The 22474-nt window shown below is 36.7% G+C and overlaps 1 protein-coding gene across 1 annotated transcript; it reads left to right on the top strand.

The window, feature by feature from the left end:
- The first annotated feature begins 468 nt into the window (after window positions 1–468).
- Window positions 469–22314, top strand: LOC113228750. The gene is made up of 11 exons (XM_026462115.1): window positions 469–578; window positions 1544–1710; window positions 2883–3039; window positions 3324–3514; window positions 4960–5163; window positions 9714–9863; window positions 13520–13727; window positions 14049–14224; window positions 15308–15560; window positions 19477–19628; window positions 22101–22314. Exons 1-11 carry the CDS (start codon window positions 528–530, stop codon window positions 22312–22314), a joined length of 1923 nt encoding a protein of 640 aa, XP_026317900.1. The 5' UTR covers window positions 469–527.
- The last annotated feature ends 160 nt before the right edge of the window (window positions 22315–22474 follow it).

Consider the following 22474-nt stretch of genomic DNA (forward strand, 5'->3'; position numbering starts at 1 on the left):
GGGAGAAATATTTCTATGGCCTACATTTATTTCTCTCGTGAGTTTGGGTGTAATTTGTGGTTGTCCACCTAGGTGTGTCCATGGCACCCGCGATACAGGGCTTCCCTAGTGCGGGGCTATGAGTGTGTGCGTGTGCGTAATCAATAATAATAATAAACATTATTTATTATTTTACTAAAATATTAACTGAGTGGTCATTTTCATTACAGAAACATACTTTCTAACAAGTTATTTTTCTGGTTATTGTCTGATTGCCTGTTGTCGAGTTATTTAAGATTTTGGTGTAGGTAAAAAAAGTTTATTTTACATATTGATAGCAGCAATTGTATGATTACCGCGTTCCTGACGCTAGATAAGCATGTATCGTGGGGTACCATACAGTCGATTTACATCGTATTATTAAAAAAAATGATCTGTGTTTTCTTAATAGAATTAAAGCTAGTACTGACGCCATACATAATATATTTTATTTATAGTTATAAACTTACAAGCTATAACATAAATGGTTAAAAACGTTGTGGCTACCTATGGATACGACGGAGAAGTGGCAGTCATACCCATTATATAATTGTATTCAGGTATCCTATATTCTTACTTTTGGTTAGGAAATGTGGAAATTAAAATAAAAAAGAAACCCGACACAAGTCAGTGTTACCATCTAAGCCAATTTACTCATTGAGACTATTTTAGAATAATATAAAAACCATTTATTCATCACCATAACACAAAAATACACAGAATGTAAAAAGTAAAAAAATAATATAAAAAAAAACAGCGAGGCAAAACATATCAACTTTTAAACAGTCAATTCACAATATTTCTCAATTAATAAATGTCATGTGTGCGGCTGTGGCGTTTACAAAAAGGTCCACTCAGCTAATGTTACAGCCGAGTACAGACTGAAGCGCTTAATTTCATGAATCCAAACACGGTAGTTCCACTGGAAGGAGTTTTGTTGAGGAGTTGTGTAGTCTGCAGACCGTCCTGATTCGAATTCCAAATGCAGTGTTCTACTTCGTAGTACTCCAGAAATAATAAAATTATCCCGTTTGACCACTCACCTATTTTCCAAATTTATAAACACGTAAAGTTACAACTCCTAGATTTTTAATAGTTGTTTTTAATTTCATTCCACAAAAGGCAAAATTTTAATACCAAACAGCCATGTCTATTAAAGACAGTACAGCGTCATTTAAAAACAATATTATACGGCATATACATCAACCTAACGTAGCAGAAAAGAAACGTCTATTTGTCGGCAGTTGTCATAAATACCAACTAGCACAAACATGTGGATACATGGCAAGCGCTTGCCGCAAGCTTCCTTTGATTAGTGCACAAAAACCATAATGCGCTTAAAGTAAGTAAGACTCTAAAGATATTAATGATCCGATCGAATGTTAGACAAGTTAATTTTTTTTCTTTTGTATATTTTTGCCTGTATCCTCTTTCTTGGGTTTGATAGAGAGTGTTGTGTTTTTCATTTTGTTTTTTAAACATTGGTTCACATAGTTACGTACTAAAATAAAAACGTTGTTTCCAGAAAACGATGAAGCGCCGTCTTTATTTACGCATCATAGTGCCGTTGTTATATACATACTTGTTTACTGGTTGCGTATTTGCATTATGTTGGATTAGTTTCGTGCTTCATACTTTATGTGAGATCGAAACTTTGCCCAAGCTTTCCTCTTCGAATACAACCGATACAAGGTATTCTACTTGTTGTAATTTTTAAGATATTGTGCATTTGGCCTCCATATCACCTGATCTTTTTATCGTATCGATCGTATAGACTATAATGTATGCCATCGTGGTGAAATTATTTGCCAATGAGCGTAAGGTACTTGCAAATTGTTGCCCAGGATACTACAGGCATAAGAAATGGTACGACGTGCGGGGAGGGTAAATTCGTATAGCACGGGGTGCATTTGTTGGAAAGTCACGACGAGGTCGACGATGGAGCATACACGCTTAAATAACGCCTATTCACTCTCGCTTTGAAAACTTCAAGCGTTCGGAGAATAAGTGTACAGAGAGGGGATTCTACTCCATAGCCGTTCGGTATATAAATATGGAACGGCTTGTACGAATCCTTGGATTATCTACAACGTAGAAATGGAGCCCCAGCCTTATCGCAGGTTCACATCCGGCTCGAAGGGCCACTTGTACGGTCTCTGTACAAATTTTAGGTAATCCTAGCTAAGCTTTTGACACGAGTAGTAAGTTGAAAGAGAAAATTAAGTTACTTTTAAGAACGGCTGATAAATGTACATTGAAAGTTTCCGTAAAAAAGATGTGCTATGTATTTATAACATAAAGAAACTGCTTAATATCAAATGTATGTCTGAAGTCTTATTTTTATCAGAATAACACGAATAACCTAATCAATATTTAAATACATTTCCAAATTTAGAATTCGTTACCTGTGCCTTTCTTTGTTCCGTAGGGAGTATTAGGGTTCCAATTTAATTTTATAGCTTCATGATCGCACCATAATTTAGGTTCCATTTTTATTGTTTATTTTAATATTACCATGGCTTCCTATAATAATACAACAATAATATGCATTGACTTACAATTATATGGACGTCGGGTCCGCGCTAAAAAGTGTCCGAACTTATAGGGCGTTAAAATCGTATACAGAGCGTCATTCACGCTTTAGTCTTCGTTTGTTCGACTGACAGCGAAGCAAGCAGAATTAGACAGTACTGCGATGACATTACAATTTAAATTCAACGTTTTAGCTTTTTCATATTTCTTTACATGTCACTAGGTTTAAATAGGTTGACTTGGGACATTTTTTTCGTGGTTTTTGTATTAGACCCGTCGTCCATTTATTTGTAAGTCAATGATAATATTATAAAATATGATGACATTGACAGGAGAAACATAGAGATTTATTTAGAAAAATCACTGGAGCTAGATAATGGTACGGTTTGTCAGATACCACAACTAAATCCATTTTCGCCCGAGATAATGAAGTTTGACAAGAAACTGCCTCAAATCGTATGCACACAACAAGCTTGGGTCAAATGCCACGTAAGTTTCAATGGCTATTATTGACGTTCAATCTCGCTAAAACGGACTTTTTTTTGTAAAAAAGTTAAACATGTAAAGTCGCCATCGGGCGCTTGTCGACGTTGGATTTGTGTCAAAAAATATCCCCTACACCTCACCTCCTAAAACGTAGGGTCTAAGGTAGGAAATATCTTGCCTTGAACCTCTCTCCTGAAAATTTGTCATTTTGCAGAAGTGGCCTTATTAATACCAAAGGGTGCAAATTAATTTAGTGTAGAGTTATTGAGCTACCTATCTTTTTTCAGCTATCCAAATGCCAGGTTATACCAAGTATATTAAAATCAGTTCCCTACGTAAAATGTACTTACCGTAACATCATCTATCTTGATGATGCTCTTTACTACGTTTCTAAGATGATGACTGACATCGAAGGAGCCGGTGTTTACGTTCTCGAAGATTCCGATCACGTTATGGTTAATTGCTCCGGAATCTATAGGTAAGTGCACATTTGAGTCTTAGTCTTTTTATATAATACCAAGTGACGGGACGCACAAGTCGTGCACCTGGTGGTAAGTGACACGCGTATCCATAGCAGTTGCAGTGCCACTCAAAGCTTCATAATAATAAGGCACACACTCACAACCCCGCACCAAGGAAACCCTGTATTGCGGGTGCCATGAACATACATAGGTAAACAACCACAAATTGCATCGCCATACAAATATTTCTCCCGACCTGGGAATTAAACCCAGTACCAGCGTGGTATCCTAGGGGCACTGCCACTGCGCCTGTCACTCTGTGGACAAGTCGTATGTTGTGATTTCACCAGCACCTATCGTTCCAAACGGAGCGTAGTATAATGCTTACATTACCGCTTCGCGGCAGAAATATGTAGGGTGGCCATACTTTTCTGGAAAAACACTTTCAGAAGGATCTATATTGCTACAAAATAATACAAAAAAAAAATCCGACAGTCTCAACTGACTGCACGTTTGGTATTGTAGTAAGATTTATTCGCATTTTGTATCCTCATTTTTAATCGTAACTCTGAAAAAGGCTAAAATCCCATCTTATATCTAGATAACTCTACAATACAAAGGAAGTGGTTTATATCATATAAATGCCCGTGGATATAAATTTATTCCTCATTAATATGAAATATAAGTAATTTTTCCTTGTAATATTATTCAGATACTGATCATAAGTTAAAATTATTTTCTGAACTTCGACAAAATATGCGTGTTAATAGATGGAATATTATTTTTCTCTAAGTACTCCCACAAAACTTGTTTAATAGCTGGAAACCCCACTGGAATCGATACTAATATTTACTTGGAACACTTGATACTGGCGAAATCCTAAAACGGCACAATCAAAAAAAAAAGAAACTAATATAAAAATTAACGCGTTCTAAAGATGGCGCTAATCCCAAACAAAATAAAAAATGCTGACATTATGCATAAAAATCTGTGCAATAAGCGCCATCTAGTTGATTTGTTTGTTATCACTATACATTCGAGTAGCTTTGATCAATTGCAGCTTGTCAATGTAAAACAAATTTAGTTATATAATAGCTACTTAGTACTCGTCGCGACATCTAGTGCACCAATAGGCACACCAGGTGCTCACTACGAGGAAAAGGGAACCTAAGCACGCGCTCAGAGAGATGAAAATAACGCTGCCCACCGTGTGCAGTCGTGCGGACCCGAATGCTCATAAATGAAAGGCTTGTATGAGCGCTTGCGCCGATATCAGCGCACTCAGCGGTAGGTACCAGTAACCTTGATTGAGTGACGGAGCCCTGCTATGGATCTTAGAGATAGAAATAAATTGATTTTGTTATTATTATTTCAAACAATAGTTCACGTCTCTATGAGAAAAGCTGTCAGCGGGTCTTATTTTGATATTTAGTAGCTGAAACATTGCATCCTGTTTTAATAGGTACATAAGGACTTATTGGGAAGGGGTGGCAGCGGGATTCCGAAAGGCCGTCGAAATGCCCCCGCTTGTACCGCCGGGTAGAGAAGACACCGTCAACGTCTTAATATTTGCCTTCGACTCCTTGTCCAGAAATGGTTTCATCAGAAAAATGCCTGACAGTTACAAATTTTTAAAGTTTGTCTTGAATGCCACTATTTTAACCGGGTGAGTGTTTCATACGTAAAGGATATCAACGTTATATATTACGTCGGAAAATAACCGCCTTCAAATTATACTAAACACAAACTAAGATGATCTCTGTGACATTTCATTTGACGTTTGTCAGCAGAACGAGGTAAAGTCGATAGATTTTTAGTGTATTTGATTTTTTAAGCAATTGGTTCTCTATTATAGTTTTGTTTTTCTGACATATTCTGAACGATGTATAGATGTGTAAACTGTTTTGTATAATATTGAAGGCATAAAACACACATCTGCAATTCAAATGCAATTTCAATTGAAATTTTAGTAATTTTCTCAAAACATTTATCATATCGAACAATACTAATAACACTGATTAAAATTCATATTTAAAATTAATTTATTCGCAATACATTTTTTAATTAAATTATCCAAAACTTTTTATCAGGTAATGGACGTAACCTTTGTACGTTGTTGTAAAAAATTAATACATTTTTGATAAAATATGTTTTTCCGCTCATTTCTCACAAATGAACAGTGATTTCGTGTTATTTTTATTTTAGTTTAATGTATTTCCGTAAACAAACGCTATTCATTTAAAAACCAGGCTTATTAAAATCATTTATGAAAACATAAAGTAGTGCACGTTGTTACAAGGTTATATTTTGTAGATTTTTATGAACTGTCACAAGGATAATCCTAGATTATAGATGATCAAACAAACTTTTTGAAGTCAAGTTCGATTACTATTATGTGAGTCGCTTCATTCGAAGATATAATATTTAACCAGGTAGTTTCCTTAACTTGCTAGCCACGGTTTTTAGAGAAAAAAAAATGTTTTGACGTTGACACTCCCCACCAGGCATTAACCGCCATTTTCTATCCTCATTCCTTTTAGAGTGGGAAGCAAAACTTATTTGGGAGTTTCAGAATCTTTACTTCTGATATGACGGTGTCAAGGGAGGGAGGGTGTTGATTATATCTTCGAATGAAGCGACTCACATAATAGTGATCGAACTTCACTTCAAGAAGTTCGTTTGATCATCTATTATATTTCGTCGCTTCATTCTCGATATGATATTTAACCAGGTACACAGTTTTAGAGTGTTCAGTCTTGCTTCTAGTTGATTTTATGTAAATTAAAAACCAGAAGCTTAATCGATAACTATATTATATTTTTATTAAAAATATATATATATAGATATGAACATATAACGGTTTTTCTCCTGATATCACAATCATAACAATTTTTAAATCGTACAATCATATAATAATTTTATAAATAAATATTATTATTATTATTATTAATTTAGAATAGTATAATTTGCCGTTTTAAGCAAATGGTTCTTGCCAACGTGTGTTCGTCTTCAGTAAGTATTAGTATATTATAAAATCTAGTAAAGGATGTGAGATGTCGGAGTCCAACTCGCAGCCTTGTGTATGAGCTCTATCGGCACCTCAGCCGCGCGCGCGGTTGGCGTGGAGGCATACCGCGTGTCATGCGTGCCGAAAACTGATGTGTCGCCCGCCGTGCCGCATCCAACACCTGCAGTACACATCGGCTCACGGTTTGACTCGTGGCTACTCTGTGGGGAGCTCGTTGTGTCAGCAAGAGCGTTCCCTGACGTCCAGTTGTCTTATGTTGTGCTACCAAAATACAATGTTTGAAAGCTGCGACAAGGCAAATACTTGTATCCTCTCTAAAATATGAAAAATTTAATGTAGCCTGTACGCGACAAGGCGCAGACGTTTTGATTAAATCAGGTATTGCAATTTTAATCGGAATATCTGATATTTGTATGTTTTTCATTTTAATCAATGCCAATTTGTACGCGGTGTGCAGTACAAAGTGCAAGTAAAATAATATGTTTTTTTCGTAAGTTTTTCAAGATGAAGTTCTGTGTTGGGAAACCACGTTGAAACTAATGCGAGAACGACTTGGGGATTTCAAGTATTGCCATACTTTGGTGCACTGGGTTTCAATCTAAATGCGCCCTCAAGTAATCTTTTTATGTGGGTTTCAGACTATAAAAGAGATATAAAGCAAACTGTTATTATTGCAAAATTCCCACCAGAGCTTTAGGGACACATTATATTGTCTAATTGTATTTTAAGAAAGAGAAGCTAAGGATAAAGTCATAGCCTGGGACTCTGCGGAAGGCGAAGGGCGCGTTAATAACGGCAGAAAGGGTATGGCTGGTGTGCAGTCGATGAGGCCGCCTACAATAAGATTTAATTATGATTCGCTTGGTTAAAATATATCACGTCGGAAACCGACAGGCTTTGCAGTAGGAGGAACCATGTCTGGGAAGGCCAATACCGAAAACCAAGAGTACCATTGCTTGGTCATCAATAATTTTGCGTATGCATTTTAATAATAAAAAGGAGGGTGGGAATGCGTAGAAAAAAAATTAGAATTCCGATTAAGTGTAAAGGCATCTACGGCAAATGCAACTAGTTCCTGAAACCGAGAGACAATAATAGCGGATTTGGCATTGGTGCGGAATGCAAATAGATCAATCTCGGGTTGTCCGAAATGTCTGAAAATGGTCTGGAAGGCGCGAGAGGACAACTGCCACTCGGTGTCGGAATTAGTCTTCCTAGATTCTATATCGGCGCGATTATCTTTTGTATTTACATAATATGCACATATGCATACAAAATTATGTTGCGCTTTTCGCACCATTGCCAAATTGGTTTACCTTTAGGCAATTTATGTAACTGATCGCCGTAGTATTGCATACTCGCAACAATATAACACAATCAGATTATACTAATATAGTATTATATAAGAATACTGCAATTCTTAGTAATTGATATGGTGCTTCTTCTCAACAGCCTTCCGTTGGCCTCCTGTGCTACTCGCGCCACATACGGAATCTCAACCGGTGCGCAGTGCATCTGTATAAATTCTAATTTAAAACTTGAGGTTCTCATATACGATGAAGTCGACTAAATATTGTCTGTCCACCAACTCAAATCACTTAGAATTATATCTGGAAGATAAAATTGTTGTTTCATAGTTACCGTCATGTTTTTGAAGAATTAGAAATTGCTGAATTTCCAGTAATTTTGTATATAACCAACCGTATTTAGTGGCTGGGTAAGCTGAGATGAGGACCGGGGTAACCTTCAATGTGAGGTATCAATTTTAAGGCAATTCGATAGTCCTCCATTTTAAAATGAGTTTTTGTTACAAATTTGTTAAAGAACGTTATGTTCAGTATGAAACGACTACTACCGTTGCATTTTGGGCCTAAAAAAGTACTAGAAATGTATTGATGTTTTCTAGGACAGCACTTTGTCATTGCTCCCAAGTCAATTAAGTCATTAATTGTGATATGGAATTTTTTCTATTGTCGTCTGGCGATAAACCAATGCCGGGTATTACAGACTGGTGTTGGTACCTGTTTCCATAATGGTTTTGCTGACGAAGGTGCAAATTGGTTTTGCAGGTGGCTGTCGCCTAAAACCATTAACGATCTTCTTTAGAATTGTATTACATACGTAATTGAGTTTTGACTACGGCGTGTTTCGTTAACACTTATTAATTGCACGTATGTGGGATTTAACTCGCAGTTGATTTCTTATCGCAGTTAACTCGTGGTTAACCCCAACTTAATTTTATTTTAAATATACTTTTCTTAGAATAATATAATTATTAAAATCGGCTCGTAGTTGATGTCATTATCGCGGTTAAGTCACGGTTAACCCTGACGTAAATTTATTTAAAATTAACTTTACTTATTACCACGTAGGTACTAATACTGTTCAAATTAAAATCAACTCGCAGTCGATTTCATTATCGTGTTTAACTCGCTGTTAACTCCGAGGCAGTTTTATTATAAATCAAGTAAAATGCACATATTAATATATCTGTTCGGATTATGATCCACCCATGTTCGATTTGGTTATTGGAGATAACTCGCAGTTAACCCGATGTTTTATTAAATGTAGGTTAGATTCACATTTGCGATGTATGAAAGCGAACATTTATTATAATTGCGGAAGTAGCAAGTAGTGCTATATGATAAAAATGAATATTGTCATTTTTATTTTCATTACTTATGTCCGACTCGTTCGATGATATTATGATCCTATAACGCCAACGACGTTTGGCATTTGTATTTTCCAAGTATTTCAGTTTATTTTTATAATATTCGATTTTTCTAAGTTTGTTCGCTTTGATATTTTAACGGAGCTGTGGAGGTGTGCATGTTGCCACACACGAAAAAGAAGTGAGGATAGAAAATGGCGGTTGATGCCTGGTAGGGAGTGTTAAACGTCAAAACATTTTTTTTTCTCTAAAAACCGTGCGGTGTTGCCTAGCAAGCTAAGGAAACTACTTGGTTAAATATTACATCGAGAATGAAGCGACGAAATATAATTTTAGTAAGTAAAGTTGCCACAGTAGGACATCCATTTTTATAATATTTTTTATCATTTGTTCGACGCTGTAACTTGCTAATTATTACAAAAGCAGCCTAAACCGCCGCTGTGAACAGTCAAAATCTTACCACCCTTCCCGCGCTTCTAACGCGTGTTAATAAAAGAATGAAATTGTTTATTTTTAGTTTCAATGTAGTAGGAGAAGCTACGGTAGCAACGGTGTTACCCTTGCTGACGGGACGCACAGAGTGGGACTTTCCTGAGAGCAGGAAATCATCTGGCTGCAAGCGATTTAATACAAGTGAATTGATTTTTCACAAAGTGAAGCTTGATGGGTGAGCAAGCGAGAGATCACTAACTGTCGCATTTGTCTTGAAAAGGGCTTAACTGTTTTTCTATATGGTAGTTGTTACTGCAAAAAGAGTTCCTAGACATTCTAGTCTTGAGCTTTTTATGTTTATATACGTCTGATACAGAAGTGCTTAGTTGGTCGGGCACATGTGCCAACAGCACGCAAAGTTCAACATAGTTGAGCTCAGTCCGCATATTCCCTTTGTAAGTTATGGTTGTGTCAATTATCTCATGAAAAACCTCGAAAATCGTGGAAAATGCCTTATTTTGCTACTTTGGAGTGCAAATGATATCACCGTCATAGATAGTTTTATCACCGTCGTCTTATTTTATTTAATTTTAATATTTTTTATTTCCGTTTGTCGTAATACATTTTTCGTTAACAAGGAACGAGAGTAAACCTTATGCCGCTGCAATTTGGTCGACTTTTTTTCGTAAAGGTTTAATAGCGTCAATCGTTCGTCGTCTCATACTCTTTCAGCTATTGCCGCTAGATGGCAACACATTGAATGGAACTTATATATAAAATTAAAACGTCGTAAAGTCGTAAGAAACAATTTTAGGTAAGTATTGAACGTTCGACAATATACCAACTGCTTAAAGTTTAAGTTATAATAATAACAATCCAGAATTTTGTTACAACTTTTTACATTAGGAAGAAAGAAAATATATTTATTTACACAACATAAATGATTCCACACAAGAAAAAATAATAAAATAAAAAGAAACAACACATAAAAACAAACAATAAATATAAAAAAGACAAAAACACACAGAGAAAAAAGTAACATAAAATAAGAAAAACAAAAACATAGAAAAAAATAATTAAAAAACATTCCTACTTAAGACAAATAAACTAATAATTACGGAACAAAATCATAAATAAAACGAAAACAAAAACTAAAAAAATTAGAAATTGCGATCAATTATTATTAAGATTACAGTGTTTAATTTTTTGAATGTATGAGTTTTGGCGACAGGGGTACTAATCACAGAATATTAAATACGGTAAAAGTGGTTAGTTAGCGTCAAACGCATGCCAACTGTATGTCTAGGCTCTCTGTTGGCGTCATGAAGTATATTAAAACAAGCGCATAGGATATGCACATCACAGCGAAGGCGAATTGGGAGCCATTTTAACCGAGCGCGAAATTCGGAATCACGGTCAAACTTACAGAGACCGAAAAATAAATCGGATAGCCAAGTTTTGTAGGCGCTCTAGTTTATTCATAAGCTCTTCGGTTACATCTAAATAACAGACTTACATACGTACGGCATAGTCGAGTAAGGAGAGTAGAAGAGTTTGCGAAACCATAATTTTGGTATGAAAAGGGAGAAAGTATTGGAGTCGTTTGAGAGAGTGAAATGAGAAGTGCATTCGTCTGCTAACCTCGTTGACATTAAAAGTCCAAGACAATGTGCAGTCCATTACTAGACTTAGATTTTTTGCTTTGTCAGTATATGCAATTTGAGTTCCATCATATACCAACGCAGGTACCGATGACCAATACAACTTGCACCTTAATCTGCTACTGCCTACAATAGTGGCTTGAGACTTAGCAGGATTAACTAAAAAGCCAAACGATTTAGTTCAAAACTGTATGGCAGACAAATCAAAATTGATGGCCCCAATTGCTTCAGATACCTCGTCCACCTCAAAGTTACGATAGAGTTGAAGATCGTCAGCATATGGATGGAAGGGAGAAGAAATGACACGGGAATTATTATTAATGAAAATGAAAAAGATTAAGGGAGAGAGGACGCCGCCTTTGGGTGCACCAGCGGTTAAGTTAGACCAAGATGGCGTTCCATCATTGATTTTCGCGCACTGCTGGCAACCGAAAAGATAAGAAGAGAACCAGCTTAAAACAGAAGAGGGGATATTAATATACAAGAGGGCAATGACAGTGAGTCTCGTAAATCCATAGCACGATGTATGTTTTCCGTAATGTTCAGTAATGCTCCAACAGTACTATGAGATGGACGAAAGCCAGACTGAAACGGACATAAAAGTTTGTGAGAGAAGAGGTAAGAATAAATTTGTTTATGGACGATGGATTCTAGGGTTTTAGAAAGAATAGAGAGAATGAAATAGGACAGTATTGTGAGAAAGAAGCAGGATTCGGAATTTTAGGGAGAGGTATGACAAAAGCCTTTATCCATTGTGTTGGAAAGACATTGCGCGAGAGGGAAAAATTTATAATATGAGTGATAACCAGCGCAATGTCCTCCAGCACGGGAAGAATCATGTCGAGGCTCAAATTGTCACTGCCGATGGCCTTAGTGGAGATCGAGCGGACGCTCTTCTTTGCAAGATCCTCTGTGACTGCACTAAAAGTGAAAGGGGGACAATTGGGTAAGGCAAGATTACAAAGAGAGGTAAGAGAATTAGATTTCGTGACAAGGTTAAGAATGACGGGCGGAGTAGAAAAGTGGGTGTTCTGTGCATTGAGATCTATGCTGTTTTGGCAAACATCCAAGGAAGACTTGCCCACACCTATGGAATGTAGAAATTTCCAGACCTGAGCTTGGGAAATATTCTGAAAGGTAGAGTGAAAGTAGCGACGTTTAACATCTCTACACATTCTGTATCTGAGATTGAGTAACTTCTTATGGGCCTCAAGGTTTGCTGAAGAGGGTTCGCGTTTTAGACGGTATTTGTCTTTGTCACGCTTTGCCATAACTCTTCTAATCTCAGGCGAAAGCCAAGGAGCCGGCGTGCGTTTGACACGCACCGGCCGTACCGCAGCATGGAAATCATGAATGTTCACCAACTCAGTATTAAGGATAACCTTTACGTCAATACTGTCAGACACGAATAACACAGACCAGTCAATACAGCACATATCTTTTCTCAAACGATCAAGATCCATATGCCTAAAATTGCGCTAGAGAAGGGCCTTTCTTTTAACATTATGTGGACGCACTCTGTAAGAGAGATAAGGAAGTAATGGGTCGGTTTTTTTGTATTGAGCACGTGGAGACAACCGCTGACGTCAAAGCTGACACCCTAATGGATCGACTGTCATTATTGAGGAGACACGTGTTTAAGTCGCCTATAAGAATGACATGATCAAAAAGGGAAACTAAGTTTTCAAGAGTACTTTCCAAGATGTTAAAGTAATCTATTTTGTCATTAGGGCTATAGAAAACACCAAGCAGGATTTTTTTGTGGTGAACTACAACTGAAAGAAATAAATGTTCCAAAAATCCAGTGTACTGTAACTGAGAGCAGCAGACAACGTCAGCAGTGATGTGGCTGAGAAGGTAGATGCCAGCACCACCTCCCCCACAACCAATTCGGTCGTTACGAAAGGGTTTATATCCAGGAATGGAACAGCTAGGTAGCTTCAGCCAGGTTTCCGACACGAGAATACAATCAACTATGCCAGCGCTAAAAGACGTGAGAAAGTCGTTGTAGTGAGCAGGGATATTCTGCGCGTTGATATGCACTAAGGAAAGGCATTTAGTGTAATTATCATATACATTGTGAAGTTTATCTTCCAAAGGTTCAGAGTCTGAGTCTTGTGGTGTTCCAAATTAAGAATGTGTGAGTTCTGGCAACATCGGTTCTGATAGTAATCGAGGCTTAAATCTCTACAATTGTTTTTTTCTTCCGTGACGTCATGTTTGTTTCCAGTTACCGCACGGCATATTTCGAAGATCAACCGGATATTGGCACGTTTCAATTTCGCTTCAATGGTTTCATCGAGAGACCAGCTGACCATTACTTGTACGATTTCTATAAAGTGTTAAACCGCCTGAGATATCTGGATACTGGAGATGACGCATTACACTGCATTGGCGATATTCCAAAATACGAGTTCATAATGAAAATTACTGAACAGGTGACTTACTTTTAATAATATTTTTTAATGGTACCATGCGACGGGACAAACAAGTCGCGCGGCTGGTGTTAAGCAACATGCCTGTCCACAGCAATTGCAATGCCACTAAGAGCTTTAAATCGCAAAGATCTTAGGGACCTGCTGCAGTGCCTGTCGCCCTCTGACATAAGTTGACAAGTCCCATATGCCTGTAGCTACACCAGCACACCCTTGCTCTGCAAAACCGGAATGCAGCAATACGAGAAAGGGATACCTCCCTTGAAGTCTTCTTTTACAAGGAGCTCTACTGCTATTGATATAGTCCTAAGTATGCCTTTGTAGTATTTCAAACTGGATGGGAAGAAGTTTTGCTTCTCGTTCACCGCAAATCCAAGTCACGATGATTTCAACAAGATCACGAGCGCAGACACAGCGTTCGTTCGGTTTCTCCAGCAGTTCAGATCCGATGGACATCTCAGGAATACGTTGTTGCTGGTTATGGGCGATCACGGAGTCAGGTAATGTTATATATAATATAGATAGGCTCCAAGTCCTCCATAAAGTATGCACAGTTGATTGCAGTTTATTGCGATCACCAAATCGAACAAAACCTATGCATGTGGCTCATGGAAAACTTTTTAACAATTAGTCAAATAGTGTGTATTTCATAGGTAAACAAATTACACTTCAACAAATTACAAACCGTCATATAGATTAAACTCTAGAGTTCGTTCGTAAGGCAGATTCCCCTGAGGAGAATGAGCAAGAAACTCTAGGGGTTGCTCTTTGTAAACAAACATTTGCATACATTTATCATTTACAATATTTATTTCAAACATATCGATCGAGACAACCCGTAAGCGCTAAGCAGGTCGCTACCACGGATTTTTGTCATCCAAGTACGCAGAAGAACAATAACCTTTAGTATAAAGTTTTTGTTTCACTATAGTTGTAAATCTTATTATAGAAGCGTATACATTTGCCCCTTAAATGAATTTGTGACTGTGTGAAAATGACTGTCAAGTACAAGTGTTTCATTTTTATTTCTTTTATTAATATTAAGTCAGTCACTATTAAAAAAAAACTATTACATTTTCATAAATGTACTGTGACGCCAGTGTAAGTATGTAAATTTGGCTCTCAAAGACACTCTGAACCAAGATTCAAATTGCTCTGACCGCACGTTTCTGCAAGACAAAGATTCTATTAATATCGACGGCATTACCCCAAACCAAAAAAAAAACTTGTTAAATGGGTTTTCCATGGTTTAAAATAATCGTTCATTGTTTCAGTCGAAATTCTTTCTTACTTATACGGATTTACTAATCATAATAACATTTTTAAGACAATTAGTAATGGGACGAACAAGTCGTACATCTGGTGGTAAGGGACACGCCTACCCATAACAGTTGCAGTACCGCTTAGAGCTTCAATCGCAAAGATCTGAAGACCAATGTCAAAGCGCCCATGAACCTGAGACATATAGTTGATAATTTCCATGTGCATTTCGGAACGTTGAAATTGTTCACGTGGAAGTAGTTCCCTGGACGAATTCAGTCACAAAGAGCTCTACCGCTACTAACTATGTTCATATTTGCTAGATATGAAAAGGTTCGAGCCACTGTCCAAGGTAAACTGGAACACCGTCTACCGCTAATGGCTATTGTGCTACCAGAAAAATTATTAGCGAAAAGACCAGAAATAGAGTCGGCATTACAATCAAACGAAGACGTTCTTACAACCCCTTATGACATTTACGCGACTATATTGGACGCAATTGATATGAGGGAACATTGGAACCCATATAAAATCAAAGGTGCTCATCTCACTAGAGGATTGACTCTATTCGAACCGGTAAGTTTGGAGAAAAGTGTAACGTGAGGATATCTCCACAAAATGTCAGCTACCGATAGGACCTGTGGGACTTGCGAAAAACCCGAAATATTATTTGTTTACGCGATTTATTATTAATTGTGGCGAGGCGGTCATATAACGCAATTCCCATTGACTTAGTCTTAACATTTTCCACCTATTATCAAAAGACTGCACTAGAAGGCGCGCATACCCAACTATCTTGTATTCGAAATTTTCTAAATATTCAATAATAAATGCTGTAATAGGCGGGGGTGTAGAGGATGGTAGCGGTCTGCTCGACTAGCTGGCGTAGTAACCCTTATACTACGTGTAAAACGACGGAATTCGGTGAAGATGACTTGATTTATTGTACAGAAGCTTACAATACAAATGTGTCCAATACAAGGTATTCGTCCCGTTGGTTGCAAGCGCGGCGCAGAGTCCGCGACAAGTCCTGGTAGGTGCGAATCTTAACCGCTCACGCGATACATGCAGCCGTAGACGCATACCACACCTAGAGGTGCAGGTGATGATTTTATACCGATGTATCGGATATCGAAGTTATAACAGGTAAAAACACTAATATTAATTGCTATTTCGGTAACTACTCTAGCAAACCATAAAGTTTTTAGTGCCTGGGTCTGTCATTTAAAAAAATAAACAAGTTCATAAATACGTCACGACAATCGTGTGTGTTATTGTTTGGGCTGGTGATTTCGGTGTTTATTTAATGAAAACATACCGTAAGTAGCGTTTTTTAAGTTTACCCTGAATATAAATGTTTATAAACTATAAGGAGTCATTTCATGGTAAACGTTAGAACCACTCAAACGGAATATTATCATATTTATCCAAGTACACCAAAAATTTCATTAGTGTTTTTTAAGTGCAGGATTTGCGGTGTATTACTGCATTTTATTTGAGATATTTTTGTTGGTAGTACGGAGGGTATTAATTTAGCAATGCAGAATAATAATTTTTATTTATAAAAACTTGTATTTAAAGTGAATGCTTTTCTAATTTGCGAAAACAAACAGCCGCCATTTTGCGGTAGGAGGAGCGCATCGCGTGAGTAGTTAAAAGACACTCATTCTGAGGTGTTCTCGCAACTTGTCCCTAAAGATGGGCGCGAGTTCGAGACGCTTCATAATGAGGATAACCGTAGAAATGCAATAGTTGAATAGATCACAGGTAACTTACACAAGTAGAAGAATAGATCAGACAAATCAATCTCATACAAAACACTAGTGACAGAGAGAAAAATCATAACATCGCGATTCAGAAATTGCATTTTCTATGCTAATGCCATCTAGTGTTAAAAATCGGAACCACAGACATATATCTAGATATATATCTAGATAGATAGTACATTAATTTGTATGAAAACCGAGCGTGTCACATTCTATGTACTCACCATGACGTTACAAGAACTATTTGGTGACGGGAAACCTCCTTCCGCGCTAAATCGATTTATTGAACGGAATACACGTACCTATTCCATTCAATTAATCGATTTAAGTGTTCGTTGATTACAAGTAGTCGTGAAATATGAATATAGTAGAAAAATACCAAAACAATATAGTTATGTCCTTTATAAAAAGTTGTTTTAAAAAAATTTTTATTACTTAAAAGTTTAACCTTTAATTTTTAATCAACTTAAAATTATTGTCTTTGTAATAATATAAGTTTAATATGTAACTGTCTTTTTGTAATAGAAGATCTTATCGATTGGCTTAAATAATGAAAACGCACGTCAATATGTCAACTTGCAACGGCCTTAATTAAACTTACTAGATGGTTTTTCGTCGGTGATTGATCAAATCGGTGAATGGCAAGACAACTAAAACTGTTACTGCTGACAAAATAGGTTTACTGAATGTCGGCCTCATGTAAAGTTTTTGTGATTTGATCATGATTTCTCGGATCTCTAACTCTGCTACTCTGCGTATTTGGATAGCATCTTTGGTGGGATAAACTAGACCACCTCTGTTCTTGTTCTGAAGCGTAGAAGCGCCAACTAAGTGTTTTTCGATCGAGTGATTGAACGGAATACGCGTAAACACGCGTATTCGATTCAATTAATCGATTTTAAATAGAATAATTTTTGTTCAAGCATTTGTTGCTTACAAGTAGTCGTAATATTAACATAGTATAAAAATACTAGAATAAGATAGTTTAGTCCTTTATTTTACTTTAAAAAAAATGCAGACTTTACTTTTTAATCGACTTCAAATATTAAAATTATTGTCCTTCCAGTAAAATGAGCTTATTATATAACATCTTTTTGTAATACAAGATCTTATCGATTAACTTATATAATGAAAACGCACCTCAATATTTGAACTTGCGACTGTCTTAATTAATTTTACTAGATGGTTTCCTGTTCGTAATTTATCAAATTGAGGAATGGCAAGACAAATGAAAATGTTACTGCTGACAAAATATGGTAAAATCTTATTAATTAGAAGAGGTTTACTTAATGGTCGCCTCGTGTGAAATTTTCGTTATTTGTTTATTATTTCTCGAATTTCTAACTCTGCTACTGTGCATATTTGGACAGCATCTGAGGTGGGATAAACTAGACCACCTTCGTCCTCGTAGGCAACGATCTCATACGTATGACCAACTCCAGGTTTTTGTAAAGACAGCGCACTGTTAATTCTTTGCATAATAGTAATAATTAATATGTAATTATTGTCTCACTGTATTCGGACATTCGAGGCAACGTGCTGCAAAAATTATCGAAATTACAGATACTACTGATAATAGATACTACAAAACTGAAAAAAAAACCGAAACGTTATAACAAAAGAGCTATATAGAATATTGTTATAATATTGCTAGGGTTATAACAATTTTCATCCCTTTGTTTTCAAAATCGATCAGAATCGAGAACAGTGTTGCCTAACGTATACATCACTAAATGTTAAATTTGGCCAAAAAATGTACAAGCGGCCGTACCACAGAAACTGAATGCATTATGCAAAAGTGCGTTCGTTCGATATTCATGGCCTATTAACAAATGATCACAAATATATCGCACCAAGTAAAAACCGCAATGTATTACAAATCATGAGGCATACACTGGGTTGCACTGTTTCCTCGAAAGTCATACAATACCAAAATAATTGTTTTTAAAATAAATGCATCTTCTGATTACAAAATCACTTGCCCGTGGAAAGAGACGTCCATGTTTACCCGTTTACCCACAGTTATGGTGCTTTTATAGTTTATAATGGCACAATTACGCATTTTTCGCGTTTTCAACTGGTGTTTATCTACGATAACGGTCGAGCGCGTTCTGAAGTGTAGCAGCGATAAGTAAGTGAATTGCACTTACTTTGGGCAGGCGAAGTACGTACACTTGCGGCGTCTATCTAGATATATGTCTGTGTTCCGAACTATTCTTACTAAACACTAGGCATGGTTATTACCTAGGGAATATCTTAACATCGCGATTCTGAAAACATGTTTTCTATGCCAATGCAATCTAGCGGTAAACATCGCAACTATTGTTACAAATGTAGCTAAAGTTAGTGTGTTACAACGCGTAGTAACCTGTCGTTGATAATGCCGAGACCTATTGTAGCTGCCCTATGGATGTCAGCCAATCATAGCGCGAGTTAGCTGGCCTCTTATCCGCTTCTATTTCATTCGTTAAACCAACTCACTCGCATTTTAAATTCACGCACACTCTGCTGTGAAACATTGGTAATAATAGCGGCAAGTGTCGTAACGACGCTTTTTCAACGGCAAAAGAAATTTTTGTCACGGAAGGTGTTTTATTGTTTTGTTTAAGCTTTACAAATTACAAATTTTCACTCCTTGTCCACCACCGAGCCTTAGCCAACTTAACTAGATTCGTAATCGCCAATGCCACATGTACATAATGCGAAATTGATAATTTGTTTTGTAGATTCCTCGAACAAGATTATGTAGTGAGGCGGGGATAGAAACTCACTGGTGCGCTTGCATCCGCTGGGAGCCGGTTCCCCCAACAGATTCTAAATACCACCGTGTTGCTGCTTCCCTGGTCAATCATATCAACTTCCTTACGGAGCCTTTGAGGTATTATTGTTAATTATATGAAGTTGAATAACAGTACTTGGAATTCAAACAAGGGGATGCGTTACACAAATCACCTTACAAAACTGGAACTAATTTTTTAACTTGCTTGCGTGTTTTAGGATCACGTAATGCCATCTATTGGTAGTGCTCGGTACTAAATACGCCGTCGTGGCATAGTATAATGAAACCAGTAGAGTAACTTCATTGAAATGTACCAGCACATTAATTAATTCATGATTCAACATGAAGGCGAATCGAATCGTCCAGATTGTATTCATAATTAAAAAAACAGTCCCTTTCTGAGCTCCTACTTTATATCGGCCTGCAAGAAAACCAGTTTGGCAACATCTAAGTATAATAAGTCTACCATATTTGGCGATTGTCGCTAGTGCTGTGCCATCTGAACGTCTTTTCTCACTGGCTAGTATTACTCTAAATGAAAGTCATGACCGATTGAAGCCAAAAAGGCTGTCAACATATTTTTTTATCGATATTAATTTTTAAACGATTTTTGTGATATCGATCCAAGAGCATACGATTGAATCTGTGGATCGATTCAGAGGCATATGATCCGTTACGATCCAAAAAGTCCATGCAAAGCAAAGATTGTTCATCCCTATTTCAAAGTAGTTCGAGAATATTACAATAAGAATGGACAACCCTACGCTACCCAGGCGGGAGTTGCACTATGTACTATATTATGTATTGTGTAAACTACACCGCGGTTTATGCCACGTTATCCATGAAAACATATCTAAATAATAAGAACAACGGCAAAATCATAGTTAGAAGAATTCGTTAGCGTCTTCAAATGTCTTCATTTTCTTCTTAGCGTGTCGACTCTGTCGCTTATATTTGTGAGGACCAGAGTTACTCAGTGACTGACATAGCATTATCAGTAGCGTTGTACAGATTCTCGCGTCTGCAGGTGTAGGGGCACGCAGGACAAGACAAAAGATGTGCCATAGTCTGGGGAAAGATAACACAAATACATGCGCTCTCAGAGCTTTAACCCCACCTGTGCATGTTCTCCTTGCAACGGCTGGTCCGCAGTCTATTTCTTTAAATCAAGTGCGATAATAATAATAAGTGATAATGCCCAGGTGGGAGAAGCTCCGACAGCGGAATGAGTGATGCCGTGGAGTATCTCTCTTTTCAGAGATTTATACGGACAATGTCTTAAGAGGGAGCAGAGGAAAAATTCCTAATCTTCGATTTGATTTTAGAGGGGTATATCCACTTTAAGGTTAAAAATAAAATATTGTATGGGTAACGACACGATATATACAAGCATAGACATTAATCAGAAAAATAAAACAATAAAGTTTCCTCGATAGATAAAAATCACGAAATTACCTCTAATGTTCACATTTTTTCGATTTATCCTCGAAATGCTACAGGTTATTAGGACAAAAATTAGATAATTAATTATATTTATGCATGATCGACAACTGTCACTACGGATTTTTTTTAAATCCCTTTAGTTTTAGAGTTATTCCGCTAAAACGAATTTGGTACTTTTAATGCGCAAAATTCAACATCTCCTGTCGCATGTCACGCGAACTTCAGGCATATATTTGTTTCACAAATTTGGGCGGAGCCAATGTCAAAAGTTTTAAAAGAAAAGGCATGAGAGCTCTTAATTATAATTTCGAATAAAATAGATTCAAAGGTTTTTCAAATTAAAATAGCGGCATATCTAAGTCTGGAAATAAAATCATATTTAAAAGAAACTCTAATGACTAATTAGTATGTTATCAGTCTGATATCTACAGCTATCAGTTTCTTAACGTTGAGCGACATCTAGCCGCCAAAAAAGGAATTTCAGAACCTACGTATGGCTATGGTCCACATTTAGTTCACGTAGTATCAAATGTACCGATTTGTAATAAGCTAATAAAAGATTAACTTGTTCGTTACAAGAAATAAAGTCGATAATTTCTTCTCCAAAATGCCACGCGAGAAAATGATAAAACTGACAAAAAAGTTCCCAAAAATCAGGGACAGATGGCACGTTTCACAGAAAAATAATTTATGTCCGAGTTACTTGTGCAGTCTATGGTATGTTATTAATCAACTCAGTTTTTTTTTGTAACATTAAGCCTTTTGACCATACCAGTATACAAAATAATTTCGTTTGAACTTTCGTCACGTCAAAAACCCACGGCACCATTCAACTTCTATTAACTCTGTTTAAGGCTTCTGTAGTTTATTTTGACATAATAATACCTACACCGAATATATTTTATTCAATTACGTAACACATAACCTCCAAAACTTCAAACTGGAATATCTTTAATTACTGACTTCTCAGAAAGAAATTATGTCAACAAAAATTTACATGGGAATTTGCCAAAGTCTTTAAAATGTATTAATTAATCATTTAAATATTAAGTTCATCTCACAACGTACTAGATTTTGTATTAGCTTTTATTGCATTTATCTGATTGATCTTACTACGTTCCTTTTCAGAATGAAATGTGCAAAACGCAAGTTAATCTCGATCTCTTACGTGCTAGTATATGACCTTTCCAGGAATGCCTTGGAGCCGACGTCTAAATACCAACTAGAGGTTAGTGTTTACTCATACCTATACATTGATAAATCAAAAGCCACCACCTTTTTCCGGCTATTGGTCGAAGCAAACACCGGAATGCCCATCGCCGATGCCTGTGTTGCCATTTAATGTGTTTAATCGTCTAATCGATAACTATCTATACAAAGTTAAAAACAACCTCGCAGAATATTATTAACATCGAGTATATTACACGAGAAATAGAGACGAAATGTAATTTAATTTGTTTGAAAACTATTCTGCCAAATCATTACGGTGACAACTACGCTCC

Source organism: Hyposmocoma kahamanoa, unplaced genomic scaffold (genome assembly GCF_003589595.1).
Source record: "Hyposmocoma kahamanoa isolate Upper Pololo Valley unplaced genomic scaffold, ASM358959v1 240, whole genome shotgun sequence".
NCBI lineage: Eukaryota > Metazoa > Arthropoda > Insecta > Lepidoptera > Cosmopterigidae > Hyposmocoma > Hyposmocoma kahamanoa.